At 49.2% G+C, this 22,950-nt stretch overlaps 1 protein-coding gene across 3 annotated transcripts in view; it reads right to left on the reverse strand.

The window, feature by feature from the left end:
- Positions 1 to 591: 591 nt before the first annotated feature.
- The window catches only part of LIMK2 (LIM domain kinase 2), a 59,166-nt gene continuing 36,807 nt past the window's right edge, over positions 592 to 22,950 (reverse strand). For all 3 annotated transcript variants that reach the window (XM_080822046.1, XM_080822048.1, XM_080822047.1), the window contains 14 exons: positions 17,543 to 17,678; positions 16,775 to 16,884; positions 16,007 to 16,195; positions 14,708 to 14,813; positions 14,150 to 14,346; positions 12,094 to 12,280; positions 11,169 to 11,255; positions 9,959 to 10,090; positions 9,741 to 9,797; positions 7,616 to 7,681; positions 6,488 to 6,662; positions 5,710 to 5,765; positions 4,538 to 4,695; positions 592 to 2,424 (listed from right to left, as the gene is read on the reverse strand). In XM_080822046.1, coding sequence (XP_080678172.1) covers positions 2,280 to 2,424; positions 4,538 to 4,695; positions 5,710 to 5,765; positions 6,488 to 6,662; positions 7,616 to 7,681; positions 9,741 to 9,797; positions 9,959 to 10,090; positions 11,169 to 11,255; positions 12,094 to 12,280; positions 14,150 to 14,346; positions 14,708 to 14,813; positions 16,007 to 16,195; positions 16,775 to 16,884; positions 17,543 to 17,678 — 1,801 coding nt within the window. In that variant the 3' untranslated portion in view covers positions 592 to 2,279. The remainder of the gene's footprint in view (positions 2,425 to 4,537; positions 4,696 to 5,709; positions 5,766 to 6,487; positions 6,663 to 7,615; positions 7,682 to 9,740; positions 9,798 to 9,958; positions 10,091 to 11,168; positions 11,256 to 12,093; positions 12,281 to 14,149; positions 14,347 to 14,707; positions 14,814 to 16,006; positions 16,196 to 16,774; positions 16,885 to 17,542; positions 17,679 to 22,950) is intronic.

A 22,950-nucleotide genomic window follows, 5' to 3' on the forward strand; every position in this document is an offset into this window, starting at 1 on the left:
TTTAGCCAGAAACCAGGTTCTGTTCTTCAATTGAACTCCCCAAGCTTTGTGAAAAATCACCTTCGGGTTATATGGATTTATACCATGCCCAGGATCCTACTGGCCAGATATTATCCTGTCTGAAATCACCTTCGGGTTATATGGATTTATACTGTGCCCACAATCTCTACTGGCCAGATATTATCCTGTCCAGTGCTCCACATCTCCCATGTGCAGAAGCAAGGCACATCTTCTCTCAATCACTTGAAGGGAAACACAAGGGGTGGAGATGACTTGCATTCATTTCTTCTCTTTATAAAGGTGGCACCCAGCCCTGCAGAGAGGATATCCAGGTTTATAGGAGTATACGTGCATCAGAGGGTGGAAATGCTGTCCCCAAAGGAAGGATTGGGTTGCCTTGTTCCTTGGAGCAGATTGGTGTCTATATAAAAGGGAGTCAGAGGTGGGGTGGGGCATGAGAAGTCCCCCCGCTGTGGGGAGTCATCAAGCAGGGCCCTGAAAGTGGCCAACAGACCACCCCGCCCCCCGACATGTGTATCCTCCTGCTGAGTCAGGCCCCAAGTCAATTTTTCATTCTCAGTAACGTCACTTATGTTAACTGCTTAATTTATTTGGTCTGCTCAATGGCCCACCATGGGCCCACCATTCCCATGCTTGCTGGGGACAGCTGAGGCACAACCAGCTGACTCAGGGTTGCTCAGAGCCAGGACTCAACCCTACAGCAAGCTTGCACACTCCACACATAAGTATGGTCTATAAAGCAGGTAAACTCTGTCCAAAGAGGACATCTAATCCCACAACTTATCAGGTCTATGTACAGTATTTTCACATATCACCCAACAGATAAAGCAACAAAAACGGTATTAACATCAACCACTCTCCTGGATCACTCCCCCTCCCCTTACCTCCCCCTATTCCCCCAAAAAACACAACCACCACACATTGCAGTAATATCCCAAACCCATTCCCAATTTGTTAAATATGGTGCAAGCTCACAGACACACAGGAGGTGGCAAATTTTGTTGTGTTGAAGGGTCCCTGAAGTTCTGGGAGCCAATGTAGAGCATGTCTCCAGGGCTTTTGAGTGCCCATAGCTGTGTCAGGAAGCTGCAGCCAGGAGCTACAAGGAGCTAGTGAGCTGGGCCAACCAACAAGGGAGGTAGAAGCCAGAAAGCCCAGCTCAGGGAGCAACCTCCCCCAGCATCCCAGCTCCGGAACTCTGCCACCACCTCTTCCTGCCCAAGTTGCTGCCTGGACCAGGCATGGTGAAGGGGGAGCAATGGCTGCCACAAGGGAAGGGCTGGGATTGCTGAGACAGCCATTCTCTTGGCTCATATGCTGGGCCTGTGGCAAGCCACACAATCCTCCAGAACCCATCCAGCACTAAGCTAAAGGTCTCGGCTTCTGACTGAGGTGCCCACCAGGGTATGAATGACAGCAGCCAGGATATGGGCTTTCTAGAGGGCAGGGCCCCTTTCTCTCCAGGCCCCAGTCTCTTGCTGCATTTGTGAGTGAGTGCTCGTTGCAGGTAGAGAGGCCCAGGAGCTCTCAGCAAGCCTCTAGCAGTACAGTTTGACAGCGTGAGGAGGAAGCTCCCCCTCACACTGATGTGGCCCCTAGGCCGAGGAGATGAGCCAACTAGCCCTTCCCCTGACTCCTGGCCAGTTCCACCACAAACTAAGGGACTCTTCAAAACCTGCCGCCTCAACCCCTATCCCAGGGGACGGTGGGTGGGACACAGAGTGGAAGGGGAGGGGTAGCACCACTGTCATTTCACATCCTCGGACAGCCGCCTGGCCACCAGTCTTTCTCTTGTCCACACTCCCACTTGAAGTCCTCCTGTACCCAGCTGGACTAGAGACTTCAGAGCCCACAGGCAGGTTCACCCTGGAATCCTGCCCAGCAGGTCCAGGTCGTGCTGATTAGTGTAAGGAAGAGCCTCCTGGAATCCCAGTGCCAGGGAGGTCCCAAGTGGTCCCAAGTAACAGATTCCTCCTGGCCCATGGGCCACGCTTTTTTTCTTTTTTTTTTTTTTTTTTCTTCACAGCTTTCAGGCGAGTGTTGGATCTACAGACAGTAACCAGGCCCCCAAACCTTGATGTGTTTTCCTGGTGCTGCACCCGCTCGCCTCCTGGGGAGGTAGTAGGGATGGCTTGTTCTGTTTCTAAACAAGCTGCCAATCCACAGGAAGCCCGGGTGACCCTGCCCACAACAGGGATGGGGCGCAGAGGGGGCAATGGTGGATACAGAACGCCCCCCTGCAGGGGGCTGGGCCAAGGCTAGGTGGGTGAGTCCCGGGTCAGGCCGTACTGCATGCTCACAGTGTGGTCCAGCTCTTCCAGCTCTGCAGGCAGCGGGATGCCCAACTCTCCCAGGTACAGGCAGAGAGCCTCAAAGGAGTCCTCCAGTTTTGAGAATGCTGGTCTATTAAAAAAGAAAAGAGGGGGGTGAGTTGGAGGCAGGTGAGACAAGGGCAGGGCCAAGGATGCTGTGTAAGGCCTGCAGCTCAACCACTTCCTAGTTGTGTGACCTTGGGCAAACCCCTTAACCTTGTGCCTCTGCAGGAAGCGGGGAGGTTACATAACTTTACAGCTACTGTGTAGGGCTGCTGTGAAGATGAGAGATAGCACTGTGACAAGGCTGGCCTTGCTCGAGGGGGTAGCTTAAAAAAAAAAAAGTCCAGGGGGAAAAAAGCTTGTCTCATGTCTTGGAGAAAATGCAATCATCAAAGATGGAATTGGACTAAGTGCCTTTTTAAAGATTCTTTCCAGTCCTCAGACTGTTTCCACATCAATGGATCTGCTCAGGAAGGGACGTTTCATACTCAGCAGCTCTTCCCAAGGGGAAAACAAACAGCAGGCTCCCAGTGCTGTGGAAACAGCTTAGCTGGCCTGGAACCCTAAGCCAGCTCAGGCTTACTCCTCCACCTCCTCCATGTTTTTGTTTAACCATCTTGTCACCTTCTCAGCAAGGCCCACTCTCACCACCGTATTTAAAATTACAATTTGCACTCTACACATCCCTCTTTCTTCAGTTCTGCTCTTTTTTCCATACCATTTGTTACTTCCTAATATTCAGTGAAGGGTATTCTACCTACTGCTTATCATCTCTCCTTGTGAGAATGTGAGTTCCAGGAGGACAGGACCATGTCGAGCTCAGGGTAGGCACTCAGTATTTTCTGAGTGAATTAAACATGGGCAATTAAAATGACTAGGAAGGGATGTTAGCAAACAAATACTATGTAGCTTCACATTTTCTCCTCATGCTCTTACTCTGGTATTATTGAAGGACTGCAGTCCTTTGGCCCATGAAGGAACTAAATGTAGAGCCTCCCACCAGCAAATTCCAACTCTAACATGGACCTTTGGAAACCATTTTAAAATAAAGGCTATGTACCAACTGGTTATCTTGAGGGGATGGAGCAGGAGAATGAGGAGAGCTGAGGGGCATGGTTAGATAATCACAGAAAATGTGCACTTTCTGTGCTATATATTTTAGTCATATATGAATTTTTTTTTGAAGATTTACTTATTTAAATAACCTCTATGCCCAAAGTGGGCTCGAACTCACAACCCTGAGATCAAGAATTAGATGGTTCGGGGCACCTGGGTGGCTCAGTGGGTTAAAGCCTCTGCCTTCGGCTCAGGTCATGATCCCAGGGTCCTAGGATCAAGCCCCACATCGGGCTCTCTGCTCAGTAGGGAGCCTGCTTCCTCCTCTCTCTCTGCCTGCCTCTCCACCTACTTGTGATCTCTGTCAAATGAATAAATAAAATCTCAAAAAAAAAAAAAAAAAAAAAAAAAAAAAAAAGAATTAGATGGTTCACTAACTGAGCCAGCCAGGTGCCCTTTGAATTTGTTTAAAAGAAACAGAATTTTTGAGAGCAGGGAAAAAAAGGCATAGATTCTAGTTGTCTAATGCAGAAACTTGGAAAGAACTGGGGTAGTGCTGACAATAATGAAAACCATAACCTGAGATGAATAAAGGTCATTTAAAGAATTTTCCTTAAAGGAGATGATCAGCTGAATGCATAAAGATGCTCACTGCAGTACTACCTATTATAAGGAAAAACAGAAAAAAACCCGAGTATCTACCTTATGTATATTATAATATATTCAGACAGTCTCTTGAACTGAAGTTCACGTAGTCAAAAAAAATGATAAACAGGAAGACTGAGTAGTAACAAGGAAAATGCAGGGCAAAATATAAAACTTTTCTTTATTTGAGAGTATAACTATATGCATTTGGACATAGGTGAACATGAAAAACACTTATTCTGTGAATTTTCTTCTGTTAAAACAATTTGTTTTCATGGCTGTGTCTGTGTTATATCTAGGTCACTCATGGCTATGCCCTTGTCCCCCTATCCACCCCACCAGGCATGTCAGAGGTGTTAGGGCGGCTTCAGTGAGGGACAGCCGCATCCTTGAGCTCAAGGCTTTTGCCACCCTGCACCTGGGAAGGGCTTGGGGATGGCCAAGGCTGGGGCAACCATCCCAGGCCTGTGTGAGCTGGTGGAAAGGGGCAGGATACCAACCTGCTCTCAGGCTCCAGTTTGCAGCAGATGGCAGCCAGGGGGAAGAAGGCTGGGGGGCAGTCTGTGGGGACAAACTTCTCCCAGAAGAGCTTCACGTTGAGGCCAAAGTCCAGTGTTCGGGGCAGGCAGTCAGGATCTGCATACACCTGCCCAATGATCTGCAGATGAGAAGATGGCTGGTCAGGAATGGACTGTGGTGGGTGCAGTCACAGGGAAGTGGGATACTAGTGTATGGACAGGAAGGATAGGTAGAAGAGGGAGATAAAAACCAAGATTAGAGAGCTGTCCCCCATGCCCAAATGTCACTAATTCAGACTCTTCTCTCAGCTCAGAATCTGGTTACTGAGGAGGGTTTAGAAGAGGCTTCATTGTAGTAGAAGCAAGAGGTTTCAAATTGGAGAGGCAGTTCTACACATCCCACTCTGCCCTGCTATGTCCCCTCATGTCTATGTCCCCTGTCAGAGTTCAGGCTCTGGGAAGTGAGGTCCTGGGTCAGATTTATGTCTGCAACCTTTCAGTGGCAGCCTTGTGCTTTGCACACAATAAATGTTCAACTGACTTCTATTAAAGAAAATAATTTTTAAAAAACCTTCCTTCATTATTCCAACTGTCCCTTGTCTCCTCTCACCATTTGTAGGAATTACAGAAGACTCTGAACATATGTGCTTGACTGTTTCCAGACACAGAGAGCTAAGCTCCTAATGGCAGAGATCTTTCCAAGACTCACTGTGTCCATCCCTAGTGCTCAGTACTGTGCTAGACAGGCTGGCACTTGTTGCAGTGGCTACTTCCACTTGTGCAGCTGAGGACCAAGGCACTACTAGGACCCAGGGAAGGGAGACCAGAGGGAAGGGTTGCATCTGGACCAAGAGCTAGTTGGACAACTGTAAGGACCCTCTCATCTGCCCCTTACTGGCTGTGGGACTAAGAGCAAGTCCCTGCCCCTTTCTGAGCCTGTCTCCTCACCTGAAAAAACCCTGCCCAATCCATCTCATGGGACCAAGGAGATTCCAGTGTGTCAAGAGATGTGTGATAAACTGTACAACCCTACATGACTCGTGCTGATTTTATGGTGGAAATGCTCATCATGAGCAGTAGTCCCAGTACTGAGGCAGGGCAGAACTACTAGGCCTGCTGCCTCAGGCCTGGCCTCTGTGCTGGCTGGAGCTCACCTCGCAGAGAACGATCCCAAAAGAGAAGACATCCACCGTCTCATCATAGCTCTTTCCTGGGGGAACACAGGAGAGCAGGCTGTTAGTTTTAGTCTCTTACCCGCTCTGTACTGAGTCTGGGGCCAAACCAGGCCACAGCCAAGAACCAGGGCTAGAACAGGCTCCGCTGGGATGCCGTAAAGGCTGCCCAGGACAAAGCGCCCTCTGAATATTGTCTTTCCTCAGCCCTGGGTGGGCTGCCTGAGTCTTAATAAAACACACTGCCCAAAATGAAACTGCATGGGACAGCGAAAGAGAACTGGATCAGGGTTGACCTGCACTCTGTCATTAGCTAGCTGTATGTTCCTGTGCAAGCCACCGAACTTCTCTGGGCCTCCGACTCCATAAAATGGTTGAATTAGGCCTTCTGAGGCCTCACAACCCCATTCAGTTCAAGAATCCCAGCCCCAGTAATCTCTGGTTGGTTTGAACATTGTCCACAAGGGGGCACCATACTTCAGATCTCAGCAGGGTGAAAGAAAAGGCAAAATCTCTGGCAATAAACACCCTGAGTTCTCAGCTACCCCTGGGGCACAAAAGTCAGTCAGATCTCACCCTAGGTCCAGGAGATCAGGGAGGAAGGAGTTTATGAGGTCCAGTCTGGCAAGGGATAAATCATCTAGCCATCAGCTGTGGGTACCTGGCCTTACACTTCACAGGCCTCCCCCTGGAACACCCAGGACTCTGATCCAAGATGTGGACCCCAAACTCCCCTCCATTGTCCAGTGTCAGGACTCACCGTTCAGCATCTCAGGGGCCATCCAGTAGGGGTTTCCCACCACTGTATAGCGCTTCTTGCGGTCATTCTTACGCAAGGTGCGTTTCTTGGTGGTGGCCTTCTCCACTGGGGGCTTTTTCCTCTCCTCAACTATGAGCCGTGACAGCCCAAAGTCTGCCACCACCACAGTCTTGTCCTGGTAGGACAAGGGCCAGGTAAGGGCTTGGTGAGGACAATCCCAAGAGAAGGGGAGAAAAGGTATGTAGTAAAGGGGAGTCACAGCTAAAGATCGCTCTGGCTGACAAGGCTTAGTTATTTGTTTTCTAATAGTCTGCATCTGCATAACAGATTCCCCAGACCTTGGGGTGTTGACAGCAGATATCCTAGAGCCTGGAGGGGTAAGGCTCTGGGATCTGGAGAGTGGAACTCAGGGGCAGAAAAAGGGATTTTTCTTTCTCTTTTCTTTCTTTCTTTCACCATTCTGCCTTGTTCCCCAACAGATTTAAGGCATGGCTAGAACCAGGATAAGACAGAAAAAGATAAGGTGGAGGAAGTCAGTGGGGGAACTTGGGGGGAGATAAGTTCTTCAAATAGCTCCAGGGCAGTCATGCAGAAAAGGGTTAAGATTATTTAGTATGGACCCAGAGGGTCATCTAGCCAGGGCCAGTTACTGGACACCCAGGGAGCTAGACTGCAAGCTAACAGGAGAAAAGACTTGCTAACAACCAGAGCTGATGGGTGGTGGGAAAAATGCTGGCCCCAAACTGGCCACTGTATATTTACCAGTTCTGTGGCCTCAGAGTGAGGCTTCAAGGTGCCACAGCTATGGAACAGGGTGTGTAGGGAGCTGCATTACAGAACTACCATGGGGTGGAACCAGGAAAAACAACAGGACTTTATATTCAGTTAAGGAACTTCTGGAACTCCCTCTGACCAAAGGATTTCAAAGCCTGCTACTGGGAGGAGGTGTAACTGTGTTGGCATCTATTTGAGAGCCCCAGAAGACAGAGGAGAGCATCAGGTGCAGCAGGAAGGGCAAGACAGGAGCCCTAGGTGACAACTCAGGTCAAAGCACACGGGGACAGTAAGTCTCCTTTGTGACACGGTAAGAGGGCTGGCCCCAGGGAGACCCAGGGTGGTGGGACATACCAACTTGATAAGGCAGTTGTGTGAGTTCAGATCCCGGTGGATGATACACATGGAGTGCAAATAGGCCTGGAACAGAAGTACCAGCTGAGGCCAATGGCCAGTAACTGAAGCAGTTGCAGACTCTGAAACTGGGGCTGCTCTTCCCCCAGGCCATCCCTACTCAGCTTCAGAACCCAACCTGGACCCTAGGGCGAGGGCCTCCTGTAGTCACTAGTCCCAACACCAAGAGAAAGCCGACGGCTGCCTGGGCTTCCTCTCTCTTCCTGCTACTACCTTCTGACCATCCTTTGTTCACTGACCCCAACCCAGTGGCTGCTCTAGACCCTCACAGCTCTCTCCTAAAGTCCCCAACTCTATGGGCCCTGGCTCCTGCATGCTCCCAGCCCCTCTACCCACTTTATGTAGATACAGTCCACCTGAAGTGAGTGCCCTCAGATGCACTGCTCCTAGGCCCCCTCACTGCCATCCTCACCCCAATCTCTGGCTTCAGCTGCCCTGGATCCTTCCTGCCTGTGATAGGGGAAGCAGTGACTTCCCCCTGGTTAGCTGGTTCTGTATTCCTAACATTCTCCTTCCCTGAGTCTCAGCACACTCCTTGCTCTTCCCTGCCTACACTTTAACTTCTCCCTCTTCCTACCCCAATGTTTTCATGCAAATCTCTGCTATTCCACTCCCCGCCCCCACAACATCCAGGCCTCCACTCTTGGCTCTTGTCACTCTGCAGCCACTTCCTTTTCTTTCTCTTCCCTTCCCCAGAGAATGTGGAAGGAGCTACCTACACCACCCCCTCCACTCCCTTACAATACTGCTTCCATCCCAGAGGTTCCTGGCTCTGCTCACACACCCAGGGAGCACTTCCTGAATGTTGTAGCTCTTGTGACCTGCCCGCCTGTCCTTTCTCCAAAGGCTGCCTGCACTTCTCCCATGATACCTACTCCTGAGACTCTTAATGTGCCCACATTTTCCTTCCAGCCGCCTCAAAGCCACCTTCTCTACACATGCTGACCTCTACTAACCACACATCAGCCTCAGCCAACACTAGCTCTTCCCAAGCCTGTTTCCCCAACATCACTGCCCCAGCAAACATCTGGTAAATGACCCCATTCTTCTAGGTACCTCAAGCCACCCCAACTCCTCCTCCCCCTACCTCTGCTCCCTTGCTGCCAACTAGTCTCTCTGCACCCTGCCTCCCAGTCTCCCATCCCCACAGCCATACCTTAATTCAGAAACCCGAAATGTTTCACTAGCCCCACCCCTGGTCTCCCTGCCTTCGGTTCTCCTAACTTGACCCCCACCTACTGACTACACTGGACTCATATTAAAATAAAAAAACACAGCTCTGCTCACAAAACTTTCTTAAGTATCTTTTACACCTGTCTTTTTGGCTTCCTAAGTAAAATCCAGACTCTGTCATCTGAAACACAGGGATCTTCATGTATCTCCAGACTAACAGTCTTTATGGACCCCACATGAAGAGCAGTGATTAAAATCTCAGGCTTGGGGGTCAGACTGACAAGCCTAATCTCCTTGCTCTGTCCCTTTCTAGCATCAGCTTCTCATCTGGAAACTCGGGTTGTCATGAGAAACACATACATACATGTTAGTCCCTCAGCTCAGCACCTGGCATACAGGAAGCACTCAGCAATAGTCACTGGTATTACTACTATAACTGGTCTCCTTTCCCAGGTGAAACACACTATTTCCTCCTCCCTCCTCCCAGGTCTTTGCTGCTGTCATCACCTCAACCTTGGGGCCTCTCTGCCAAGAGGAACTTTTATCTAATTCCGACCCATCCTTCAGGCTTAATTAGAACATATATCCCCCTCTCTGATTTCATAGGCCGTGGTAGCTGGACACTACTAATTTGCCTTACCCTTGCCCTGTTTGCCTTGAAGATTTAGAACTCATTGAAAGTAGGTTGTGAGTGAAGAGAAGGCAACTGGGGACAATATCACAGGCACTGAGAGAAGCTCATTAAATAGCTGCTGACTGACCCAGCCCACACATGCTGCCCAGGCTGGGGACTCTGCCTTCTCGCCCCTGCCTGTAATCCCTGCAGCTATCCTGACTCCCCACCCCGCCTTGCCCCCCACTCCCACCCTTGGCAGTTGTTGGCAGAACTCACCATTCCAGAGGCGATGCCTTTGGCAAATCGGACCTTCTGCTGCCAGGGAAACGGGTCCTATGGGATGGAGGAATGCCATCAGAGGCTGTGGGGCCCTGTCCCATTTGGAATCCAGGCCCCAAGGGTGAACATGTTCTGCCAGTGAACCCTCCCTGCCTGTGCCCAGTCCTGCCCAGCATGACCCTTTGTAAGCAAAGCCATGAGGGTGGTTTGCTTACCACACTGCGCAGGAAGTCCTTCAGCGTGCCCCCCTCAATGTACTCTGTCAGCAAGTTCAGCTTCTTGTCCTTGTATAGCACACCAATGAACTTGAGCACATTGGGGTGGTCTAGGCTTCGCATCACCTTCACCTGGGGGTGGTAGAGGCCAAGGAGGGTGGATGGTTACTTTCTACTATGTCTTCCTTATCCCCTTCCCTCCAGGGAGTCAGTCTGACAAGTGTCACCTGCATCTCCTACCTCCAGTCTTATGTGATGGGGTAGAATACTTCCACATGGATAGGGATGCCTCAGAGGCCTCACCCTTGGGATCCTGCTTTTCTAGGAATTTTATTTGGGGGGAACTGGAATGGGAGGGTTTGAGAATAAAACAAAGGCCTGGAGGGCACTGGCCAGACCACAGGAATACCAACTAAAGGAATGGAACAACTTGGGAAGGGTGGTAAAAACTGTGTAAATGCTCCAGGGATGACAGTTCTCTGGGAGCCCCCACTCCAGGCTCCCTTAGCAGGGTGTTCAGGTGATGAGTGTAACTCCTACTTGTCCTAAACTGGTCTGTTTTCATGTCTATCACCCCCACAGCTATAAGCTCCTCTGAACCACATCCCATTTGTTACTGTATCCTTTGTACCCAGATCATGCTGTCATTAGTAAATGCTCACTGAACAGATAATTACTCATTCCTCTAGAGCTCTTTTCTCGTCGGCTTTTTTTTTTTTTAAGATTTTATTTATTTATTTATTTGACAGATCACAAGTAGGCAGAGAGGCAGGCAGAGAGAGGGGGGTAAGCAGGCTTCCCGCTGAGCCGAGAGCCTGATGCGGGGCTCGATCCCAGGACCCTGAGATCATGACCTCAGCTGAAGGCAGAGGCTTTAATCCACTGAGCCACCCAGGCGCCCCTAAGAAAGTGATTCTGAAGTAAGTTTCCTCCCAGGGCACCTGGGTGGCTCAGTCATTAAGTGTCTGCCTTTAGCTCAGGTCATGATCCCAGGGTCCTGGGATAGAGCCCTGCATCAGGCTCTCTGCTCAGCGGGGAGCCTGCTTCTCCCTCTTCCACTCCCCCTGCTTGTGTTCCTACTTTCGCTGTCTTTCTGTCAAATAAATAAATAAAATCTTAAAATAAAAAAGTTTCCTCCGAAACTGTTATTTATTAAGATCTTTCCCTCTTCCAACAGTGACACCTAACTCCCACCACCGTATCCTCTTACCTCAGTCAGGAAAGTCTTCTGTGTTTCCTCATCACACCGAATTAACTCCTTCATGACCATCACTTTGCCAGTGGCTTTGTGTGTTACCTAGTTACAAAGGAGGGCAACTATTACTGGCACAGAGTCCTGGTGAACTGTGTGGAAATATATGCAACTGGGCATCCCATCCCCTGGAAGACACACTGAGTCAGATCAGACTGACAGAGTTCATCTGTAGAAGACACAGCATGAGGTAACAGGGGCCTCAGAGGGGAGCATACCCTCTTCCTTGGAGAGCTGGGCATGCACAGAGGGGAGGCGAGAATGCAGAAAAGGCAAGTGTAGGAGGCAGGAGGGGACACTGCCAAGCCAAGCAGGGGCTCTGGTCATCTGACACAGGAGTGAATCCCTTGGGCAAACAGAAGTCTAGGGACAGGAGGGTCAGTGCCACAGACATGCACCAGGGAGCTGGGTGGGTCAGGGTGAGCTCTCCAGCCCCAAGGCCCTGAAAGCTGAGACACACGGCTTACCTGACCCCCCCTCCCAGCTCTCAGCAGAGGAGGAGGAGGAGAGAAAGAGAGAGAGGTTAGTCCCCAAGACTGTTCATCAGGGAGGCAAGAGCCACTCCCCTGTGTGCTCCCTGCAATATGCCCAGCAGTGAGGCCTCAGGGTACCTAAAAACACCGGCTGACTGGAGGTGGCAGAACCATGGGCACAATTCATCCCAACCTGGGTCTCCAGGTCCACCAAGCTCACTGTGACAGCAACGCTGCCTTTAGGTGGCCTGGGAGGGCCAGAGTGTAGCCCTCACACCATCACCTGCAGCCAGGAAAGGGGCCTGGTGTCCTCTAGCGTGTGGAGTGAGAGCATGTGATGAGAACTCCCCGAAAGAAGGTGAGAGAGAGGTTGGGGGCAGAAGAGCAGAGCAGCTGCTGCCTGTGCTCACCTTGATGGCCTGCCCAAAGAAGCCCTTCCCCAGGACCTCCCCGTGGATCAGGTCACATGGCCGGAAGATCTGCTGTGAGTTACTGCTGGTACAGCGGAGGGATTCCGAGCGGCTGATGTCACGGCTAAAGAGCAGGGGCTCCTTTGGGGAGCTGGGGCCAGGGGACTTGGAGATGCTGTTACTGCGCCTAAAGATGAGGAAAGATTAGGGTAGGGCTAGGGTAGTCCTCAGAGACCTGCCAGTAAAACCCTGGAAGTAGAAACCTCAAGGCCACCCTACTACCCTACCAATCCCAATGTCTGTAGCTCTGCTGCTATGATGAGGGAAAGGAACTCTTACGTCAGACAGATGTGCCATTTTGGGGCTGCAAACATCGGCAGTTTATTTAAGTATCAAAGCAGGAACCCTCGGGGTGCCTGGGTGGCTCAGTGGGTTAAACGTCTGCCTTCAGCTCGGGTCATGATCTCAGGGTCCTGGGATCGAGCCCTGCATCGGGCTCTCTGCTCAGTGGGAAGCCTGCTTCCCCTCTCTCTGCCTGCTCGCCTACTTGTGATTTCTCTGTCAAATAAATAAATAAATAAATAAAAATTTTTTTAAAAGGGCAGGAACCCTGAGCACTCACCTGGAATGATTGACTAGACTACTAGCTTACAGGGCTCAACATGTGACAGCGCTGTAAGGTGGCAACCCACCACTTCCCATGTCTGTTTGAGTCAAAGTGCTAAATGGGTTAGAGTGAGAGCCTACCACCATCCAAAAAATGACATGGGATTCTGGCTATTTTGCTCATCTTTCTACCTGTCTACATTTCCCAAATTCTAAAATAATGAGCATGTATGATTCTTACAGCAGCAGAGCCAGTGTATATACATTTTTAAGAGCAGTCCATAGCAGTAATGGTTGGTAACTGTTACTGACTTCTTGAAGAAGGGAAAAGAAGGCTGAAGTCCACTGCAGGTGAACTGCAACCCTGAAAATTCTCTCCCGTACATCCTGTCTCACTTGGGCTCTGAGAAAGGACCGTCCGCAGGCTTCTTAGCCCTTGCTCTACTCTCTTTGCCGCCCACCGACCACACCCACGGAAGCACACAAGGTGAGCTGCCCTCTCTCCCACAACGATGGCCCTCCAGATATCTAAGCAGCTCTCTGGCTACCCCTATGTGCTCAAGGCTTCTCTGCCCTCAGGCGTACTACTCTACCAGCTCACTTGTGCTGAGGCCAAGAGGGCAGCCAGAAATTCATGCCAGCAACCTGTGGGGAGGGCCCTGTTTCCAAAAGATGCCAGGCAAGCACCCTGAGTGATTCAGTCTGTTTGATCAGGAGGGCGGATAGAGAACTTGACTCCTAATGATACTAACAACACCTTGGTGCTGACCCTTTGCTGGCACTGTGCTACTTTGCATCCCTTTCCACACTGAATCCTAATGTAATTGGTGAGACAACCGTCTTTGTCTTACAACCCCACTTCATAGATGCAGAAACAGCATCTCAGAGATGATGTGATTTGTGAAGGGAGGGAGCTCAGCTCAAAGGCATGGTATGGGTGTGTCTATCTAGAGAGCTGGCTGCGTCTAACTCCTGTTCTTTCAGGCTCCCTACTCGGCACCTGCATCCAGGGCTAGTGCTCCCTCCTGTTGCACCTGGACAACTCTGGGGTTTTAACTGTTGGTCCCTCAAATCTAAAACAGCTTGCATTCATCTCTTGCTTTATAGTTTTCAGTGTTCTTATTTATACTTATTAATCCTCCCTGTGCCCCTACTCCAGTCTCTGAGCCCCATGCCTCCCTTTGCTGGTCCTTCAGGAGCCAGCACTGGTGCTTCCTGTTCAGCTCAGGAGTTCAGTGGACAGGTCCTGATTCTCCGGTTTCTAAGGAAACCTGGCAGACAGCTGGGTCAGATCACACACAGGCCCTGGCTATAAACTGTGACTCCCATGGGGGGAGCTGGGTCAGCACAATCCTCATGGCCCGTCCCTGGCCAGCGGTTTCCCTTCCTAACCATGCCGGCCTCCCAAAGCCAGCTCAGCCTCATCTGAGGGATAAGCATGGGTCAGCACCTCAGGGAGCGTCTCCTGAGTGTCCCTTCCAGATTCTCCTTGGTGTCCAGGGTGCTGAGGGTATGGGAGTGTGCAGCATTCTGCATGTGGGGAGAGAGTCGTGCATCCAGCCGCAGCTGGTCCAGGCGCTGGGAGACAGGATCATGTTCAATCAAGAGCTGAAGCGTCTGGCTTGTCTGGTTAATCGCATCCTCTACCTGTAGCCAAGAGCAGTGTAAGGCTGGCTCCCACAGGCTGTCCCAACCCAGGCCACCCACTGTCAGCCCAGATGATCCAAGCACACTATGGCCAATGTTCAACTTGCTAATGGTGGCCTCCAGCTGCCAGGAGCCCCCCCAGTGCCCTGTCCCTGGCATCCTGTCAGATATCTTATCTGTCAGGCCATCCCTGCTGTCCTGGGAATGTGCCAGCCTGACAAAGGAGGTCACCAGTGGTCACAAGCTCTTTGGCAAGACAAGAGATAGACTGGGGTGGAGAAAGGCAAAGGCCATAGCATGATGTCCCAGGGGGTCTGTTCCATGTCCCATCCTCACATGACAGACAGGACACACACTGTACCTCTTCCACTCGGAGTGTGCGGACAGGGGTCCCATTGATCTCCAGGATGCGATCCCCAGGGTGGATGGCGTTGCGGTTGTTGGGACTGATGTGCATCCGGTTGACCCTGGGCCAGACAAGAGTTGAGGCAGGATGAAGACATCCTAAAAATGTACCTGACCAATTTCATTTGTGCAGGAAGGCTCATCACGCCCCAGGCTCCTACCAGCCCTCAAGACTCAAACCACTCACAGGAGAAATGCAATGCCCTTTACAGGGGGCCCCCAGTGAAGGGCACCTCCATTCACCCAGTGGCCTAAGCCAGAGACTTGGATGGCATCTTCTCTACCTGGGGTCCCCCAACCCTCTCTGTCTTCAAAAACCCTGTCCTCACTTCATCACCATAGTTACCAACACCTCTCACCTGATCTTTCAATAGCCTCCTAAATGGTCTCTACAATACCAGGCTTGCGCCTCTCCCACCCAGCACCCATCCCAGCAACCCTTCTAGAACACTAACCGGGTTGCATCACCTTGTTGCTTATCCCTCAAAAAGACCTCCTGAGTTTTCGTAATCCCTATATGTCTTAATAGCCCCCTTTCTGGCTATTCCGAACTACCCAATCTACACCAGACACAATCACAGACTCCCACCTCTGCACTGAACACAATGGCCTCCCCTCTTCATCTAATGAGGTCTGAGTGCAGATCTCACTTCCTGATGACTCCCCCAACCCTCATACCTCTCACCTATACTGCAAGCACTTGGTGCTCAGCACACAGTAAACACACAATCACTATTTACAGGGTTGGCAGCCACAGGTGCCTCATTAATGGTATTAGACAAACACAGACTCTTTCCCTATCTGGTCTCTGGCCTGGACCTAGGATAAAGTCTTAACTTTTTTCTCTTCCTTCCTCCATTTACTCAACCAACAAAACAATAATCAATGAACATGTACTACATGCCAGGCACCATTCTAGGCCCTGGGCATGCAATACTGAACAAGACTAAGTTCCAGAAGGAATTCATCAGGAGGACAGATGATAAACTAACACACATACTAAAGCCAGGTAATTTCAGAGAATAAACATGATCTGAAACTTGACATGTGAAAGGTGAGCCGTTCTGGCATTGGTATCTGGTGGGAAGCAACCGAGTCAGAGGGAAGAGTACGTGCCAAGACCCAGGTGGAGTTACAGCATAGCTAGCTCCAGGAGAAAGATATGAGATGGGGTGAAGGGAACTCCACACCCCTGGAGCTCCATCTAAGGGCTCTGTGTAACAAGTCCTGCTCTAGGGGTCCTCAAAGTACTCACTCTTTGACTTGCACAGTGGTGGCGTAGTTGGAGCAGGCCCTTTCCACGGACACGGAGAAGCCCCGTCTGCCCTCGGTGGTGGCTGGCATGGAGATGTGTGTGACGGAGTAGGGCAGCTGGTCCTGAACAGACTCCGTGGAGAGCCTCTCAAACATGGGTGCCAGCACCACCTCATTATGGCACTTCCCACTGGGAAGAGGAACATAAAGGGGGCTAAGATCCTGGAGCCCCACCTGGAAGCCCCCAACAACTACTGCACCATGTGGCTTCAAGCAATAGTACCCACATTCCCACTATTACCATCCTTGTCTGCTCAGAATGAGGAACCCAGGGTCTCTAGGGTAGGCTGGGAATGTGGGTGCAATGGCCTGGGTTCTCTTTGCTCTGCTTTTGACTCACAGTGAGAACCAAGCCTCCTTCCCCTCTTAGGGCCTCAGCCTGACTTCTTTGTCAACTGAGGCAATTGGACCAAGCGAATTTTAAGGGGCTTTTGCCTTTAACTTTCTGGGATCATTCTCTGAGAGCATCTTCCCAGCCACTCTCCCTCCGGGAGGACTCCAGGGCCAAGTGTCATTATTCTCACAGCAAGTGAAGACAGAGGGCAGAGAGATGTTAACTCTCTTGCTCACGGATTACAGAGGTGGTTACAGGCATTGGAATGATAGGAATCCAGTACTGTGATATGCTCGCTGTTTCGGCCCAACTCACACTGCCACCTCTTTCTCTCTCTTGGCCACTCTTGCAGGGAGAGGATGGACACCACCTTACCAGTAGAGGGTGGCGTGCTGCACCAGGGCGTATGCATCCCCATCCTCAATGATCACCTTGCAGCTCATACAGGCAAAGCACTCCGGGTGGTACTTGAACTCCCCAGCCACCTGTTAGCAGATAGGGAGAAGGGTAGACAGATGACAGACGTCACCGCTGGAGGGTAGGGGTAGGTGAGGTGACCTTCAATCAAGGATGTACAGGTCCCAGTCACAATCCACTTTTGCACTCCTTGCCCTAGGAGCTTCCAGAGGACAAGTCAGATTGGTGCCTCCCTGTCATTTCTGAGATTACAAAATGTTTTGGTCTAATCCATGAAAGCAAGTCGCCAGAAGTCATCATCCCCACTAGAAAGGGACAGTTCCTCCAACACAGGGTTGGCAAATCTGTGATTAGGCTTAAAGACCTTTTCTGGAGCAGGTAGGGAAGGTGGAACTTCTCTCTAGCGTCCCACTCCAGGGTCTCCTTTTCTGATTCTCTGCACACAATGTGAGCGTATCCTCCTCAACCTGTAATGCTCTCCTTTGAGGCCTTCACCGCACTGTATTGTGTCTCTTCCCTGCCCACCCATCCACACCCAAAATCAGACTGTTAAGTTTTTAAGGGAAAGATCTTACCTGGCACTTAACTGGTATTCAACAAACATTTGTTAAATGACTGAAGAAATAAAAGGGGAGGGCTTGGCTAATGGAAGACTAGAAGATGAAAGGCCATGGGGAATCAGAGGTGCCGTCAATGGACTCTGATGACCAAGAGGGACTCACTCACCATGACAGGCCCTGTCATCAGCAGAGAGCATCCATGGCAGAACTCCCCAAACTTCCCCCAGTAGTCCTTGTGGCAGTAAAGCTTCCCATCCTTCTCATAGTACCAGTTGGTGAGGGAATCCTGGCATTCTGAACACCTGAAAGGGAGGAAGCAAGAAATTCTTCTCGATTCTTGGAACCAGGCTACACAGGCTGTCTCTGGCTCCCAGGTTTAACAACAAAATGGACAGACCTCTCTTTGATCCAAAGCCAGGATGGGGGAAAGTTACGGTTTACTGCTAGCCCCTCAAAGGAAGTTGATTCAGAGTGAAGAAGGTCCCAGAAACCAGTTCTGTATTGCCTGCCTCACCCAGCAGACATTAACCTTTTTGGGTCTTCAAGCCCTTAGAGAATCTAACAAAGGTCAAGAAGCCTCTCTCAGAAAAAGGCACACACAAGGAAAATGTGCATTTTTTTAAAAAAGATTTTATCCATTTATTTGACAGAGAGAGAGAGAGAGAGATCACAAGTAGACAGAGAGGCAGGCAGAGAGAGAGGGAGGAGCTGGCTCCCCACTGAGCAGAGAGCCCGGGGTGGGGCTCGATCCCAGGACCCTGAGATCATGACCTGAGCCGAAGGCAGAGGCCTTAAGCCACTGAGCCACCCAGGCGCCCTGAAAATGTGCATATTATTTAGGTATGGGGTGTGTGTGTGGTGTGTATATGTGTATGTGTGTCAAGGACTGAAACCAAGTCATGGCCCCAGTTAAAAACCTCTGGTCTACACAGGTATCTTGATGAACCAAAAAAGCTCCAATCACCTCTGTTTAAAAAACCTACCCACACCACCACCATTACTGATGTAACACTCTTGTGAAAAAATTATGTTAAGCATTAAGAAACAATCAGGCAAATCCAGAATGTGGGTCATTTTGTAAGACTACTCGTCTTGACTCTTCCAAAAAGTTAATGTCGTGAAGGAATAAAGGTACAGGGATTAAAAAGGCCTAGAGACGCAGCAACCAAGTGCAACACTTAAACCTAGGATTCAATTCTGGACTGAAAAACAAAACAGCCATGAGTGACATTTTCGGAACAACTTAGGAAATTTGAATTTGGGCTGTACATTAGATTATATTGTGAAATTACTATTACTTTCTTAGGTGCCATAACGATACTTTGGTTATACAGAATTTTTAGAAGAAACATTGTTAGAGTAAGGGTGAAAGCTATCTACAACTTAGTTTTCCATAGTTCAGCAAAAATAAAATACATTGTGTGTGTGTGTGTGTACATGTCTGTGTGTACATACTTAAAGAAAAAAGGGCTTAAAGTTAACAAATCTAGGTGAAGGATACATGGGTATTCTTTGAATTATTCTTTCAACTCTTCTATATAATTGAAAATAAATACTGTGGGGGGCAAAATTCCATTAGCACTGTGTGAGACACATGTTAGACCCACAACTCCTTTCTCCTCCAAGTTACCTGGTTGTAAAGCTCCACCCCTCAGCCAGGTTGGGTGTGTTCTCAGACCAAGTCTACATAAGATAAGCTCCTCCTCATTTCTGAGCCTCCCAGGACCCAGAGCTAAGGGCTTCCTGGCCTGCTGAGCCCATGTTATCTTTCCAGTGAAGAATCTACTCTTGTTGTCAAGACTTTGTACCACCCACCCTGGCCACATCCTTGTTTCTAAGAGGCAGGATGGAGCGACCTCTTAGTGTGAATCCTGACCCTGCCAACTCATGTCATCTTGGGGAAGTTACCTTACTTCTTTGACCCAGTTTCCTCATCTGTGAAATGGACTACTGTGAAAATGAAATAACATGTATCAAACTATAAAGATGTTTGTATAAAAGGCTAAGTCCAGGAGGAACTCAGTTTAAGTGTTAACTGCTCTTTAAGATGATAATTATGCTAGCCGCTAACATTATTTGCCACTTCCTCCACTAGCTGGGTAGCTCTGGACAACTTCTTTCATTTGCTTTTCCTCCTTGACAAAATGTGACCAACAGCATCTTAGTACAAAGAGCACTGTGAAGATCAAGTGAGCTAATATATGAGGAAAGCCTTTTGCAAACTGTGAAGAGCAAAGCAAGTATACTATTACAGTAACTTGGCAGGCACTGTAGATATAAAAGATAGAGGTACAAATTTCCCTACTCCACTTTCCAAGAGCTTATAATGAGTTAGGGAAGAGAAAGTCTAAACAAAACTTTACAATGAAAGGTGAGAGGTCACAATGGGTGCTACTACTTCCGGGCATTGCAGGAGGTAGAGAAGGGAGACAGGAAGGCATTGAAGCAGCTGTAGAAAGCAACCAAGCGAGGGAGGTCTAGAGAAGCAGGACCCTGAGAATTTCTCTTTAAGGAGTGTCCAGTTCCCTCTTGGTGCTCAACTCCCGATGGCTTCTGCCATCAGTCATTCCCATCCTATAGCATTTCCTCTTGTTCTTTGGATGCTGAACTTCAAGGACTTGATAGCTGGATACAGCATGAAGAGTATGGGTATGCAGTACCTAGAATGGTGTATAATCAGAACCATGAATTATAGGAGGTGGTGGAGGAAGACCCTGTTCTGGGCAAGCAGTTCAAATTCCTTCCAGTGTAAAAGGCATACAAGATGAGCTCTGAATTGGGAAAAATGAGGTCTGGTTCAAGTTCTTGGGAGCTATCTGCCCTTGGACAAGGCCCTTTCTCTGCGTAGTTTCCCCATCTGTAAAATGAGGTAATTATACCCCATTTCCCCTTAATCCCGTGTATATCAGGTCTTTCCCTAAATGATCCAAGGTTCAAATTTCAGAATCACCACTTACCACCTAACTGATGTTGGGCTGGCGGCTTCACTTCTCATCTGTGAAATGACGACGACACCACCTACTTTCAGGGTAGCAGTGAGGACATTAAATCCAGTTCTGAATGACTGTGAGAAGCCTAGCAAATGGCCAGCACTAGAAACAGAGGCTTCCTTCTCGCCTCCCAGCTTCTGACTTGAAGCTCTTAGGTACCAGTCTTTCTCCTTCACTAGACTCTGAGCTCCTTGAGGACAGGAGCAGTCCCATTTACTGTTGGTAGATTCAGCACCTAACAAAGGGCCTAGCAAAGTAAGCCCTTGGCAGATGTTTCCAAACTGAAAATGGTGGGAGTGGCAAGAACAGGCAGTCTAGATGGGAGCACAAGCGTTCTGTGGCTCACGGTCACCAGGTCTTGCCCTTTTGCTGTCTGCAGTGGAGAAAAGCTGGTGCACATGTATCTGCACCTAACTGCAGGCCTGGGCCCTGTTACACCCTCTCAATGGTATGTGTGCTGCAGGGCACAGGAGTACCAGAACACGTCCTCCTTTCCACTGCCAATATCCTGCTTTTGTTTGTTGCGAGTAGCCCTGGCCAGGCCCAGGAGAGTGGGGAGAGAAACGAGTGCAGACATGCCGGACAGAGCCACGCCAGGCTTCTGGGAAGAACACCTGCCTGGAGAACGACATCACCAATGCACACATCTGTGTCAAGAAATACTTTTGGAGGGTATGGCCAGCTATATGGTCAAAGTCGGCTGTCACAGGTGTCTGAAGAACAGGAAGCTGAACAGCTGATAGGAGGGCTGGCTGTGGGTCCCTAAGCTGTTTTGTCACAACTGGTTCTTAGGTCACTGGAGTGGTAGACTTAGAGTCCTAGTTTAGAAATTAAGGAGAGTTACTATTACCTGTTACTTGAATGCCAACTGTATTCTGGGCACTGTATGAGGTGCCTTACTTCCACCATCTCTAATCTTGATTACATCCTGCAAGGTGACAGGATTATCCCTATTCTAAGACCAGAGACTGAAAAGCAGAGTCAAATCACTTCTGCAAAGTCGCCTAATACATATTGATGGAGCTGGAGTTTTAACCTGTGTGTACTTGGCCATGAAGCCATTTCCACTAGACTGCATCAACCAAAGTAATGCAGCACATTGACTAAGCTGGGCCTCAGGATTTGCATCTGTGAAAATAAGGTAGTCTGGAGCCCTGAGAGCTCAAGTTCCTTTGGGGGTTAACACATAACGAATGAGGTTTTTCTTTAAATTCAAGTACTTAATGTTAAATGGCACAATGATTCTCTCCTTCCTTTAGTTCACAGCTGTGTGTTCCCCAGCAGTCTCTGCCTTTTTAAGAATCTAAAATACAGTCTGGAAATTTAAGGAGCTACTCCAAAAAATCCCCTCAGATTCTTGGAGGCCATGGTCACAATATATTTCTCCAAAGCCAAGGCTTTTTTTCCAGCTTTCAATTTTTTAAACGTTTCAAGTAAAAGTCAAAATCTGCCCTAGCTGTGGGCTGCCCAAGGGCATCCAGCTTAGAAGTAGTGGAGCTATAAATCAAGGTCTGAGGCACTGGTCAACACCCTCTCCCAAACAACCAGAGTGAATAGACCCGAAATCCTCCAGTCAGGAGACCACAGAGAGGTCCACATGCACTGAGGGCAACCTCCAAAATTCCTCTCCCAAAGCACTAAAGTGGGCCTGGGTAGCTGCCAAGTGAACTGAAACTTGGGGGTCAGTTCAGTGGGCAGTTCAGATCCAAACGGGACTTTTTTTTTTTTTTTAAGATTTTAACTTTTTAAAAAATATTTTATTTACTTATTTTAGACAGAGAGAGAGCAAGCGGGTGAGCGGGTTGTAGGGTGGGGTGGGGGAACAGAGGCAGAAGGAGAGAATCTGAAGCAGATTCCTGCTGAGCATGGAGCCTGATGCAGGGCTCAATCCCAGGACTTTGAGATCATGACCTGAGCCGAAATCAAGAGTCAGGTGCTTTACCCACTGAGCCATCCAGGTGCTCCTAATGATTTTATTTTTAAGTAATCGCTATACCCAATATGGGGCTTGAACCCACAACCTCAAGATCAAGAGTCACGTGCTCCACCAACCAATCCAGCCAGGGATCCCAAACTCAGGACTTTGAGTCAGCAGGGAACACACAGTTTAAAAAAAAAAAAAAAGATAATCAGGTTGAGATTCTCAAAAATAACTCAAAACCTGGGTCTACATTCCTTCTTTGCCATTTACTATCTGTGTCACCTCAAGCCAGTTATTTCATGATCTGGGCCTTAGTTTCCTCATTTGTGCACTGGTGATGGTAAAACCTCGTGAATTTATGAGAATTACGTACAAATGCCTAGAATGATCCCAGGCAGGTGTCCAGTAAATGTTCATTTCCCTCCCTCCCCTCTTTAATTTGAGAACAACAAGGGCAAAGGCAAGCAGACTCCTTTCCCTCCGTGCCTAAGCAGTATGGATCTGTACCTAGGCCCATGACCAAACAGATTTCTGTGAGTAGAGAAGGTCATAAAATGAATTATTTATCAAACCAGTTAGAAAGCAATTGATTATTATCAATTCCTATCAATTGGGAAATAGTTACTGTGCATCTAGGATGTGCAAGACCAAACAGGTAAGGTG

The sequence above is a fragment of the Martes martes genome (genome assembly GCF_963455335.1).
Source record: "Martes martes genome assembly, chromosome: 13".
Classification (NCBI taxonomy): Eukaryota; Metazoa; Chordata; class Mammalia; order Carnivora; family Mustelidae; genus Martes; species Martes martes.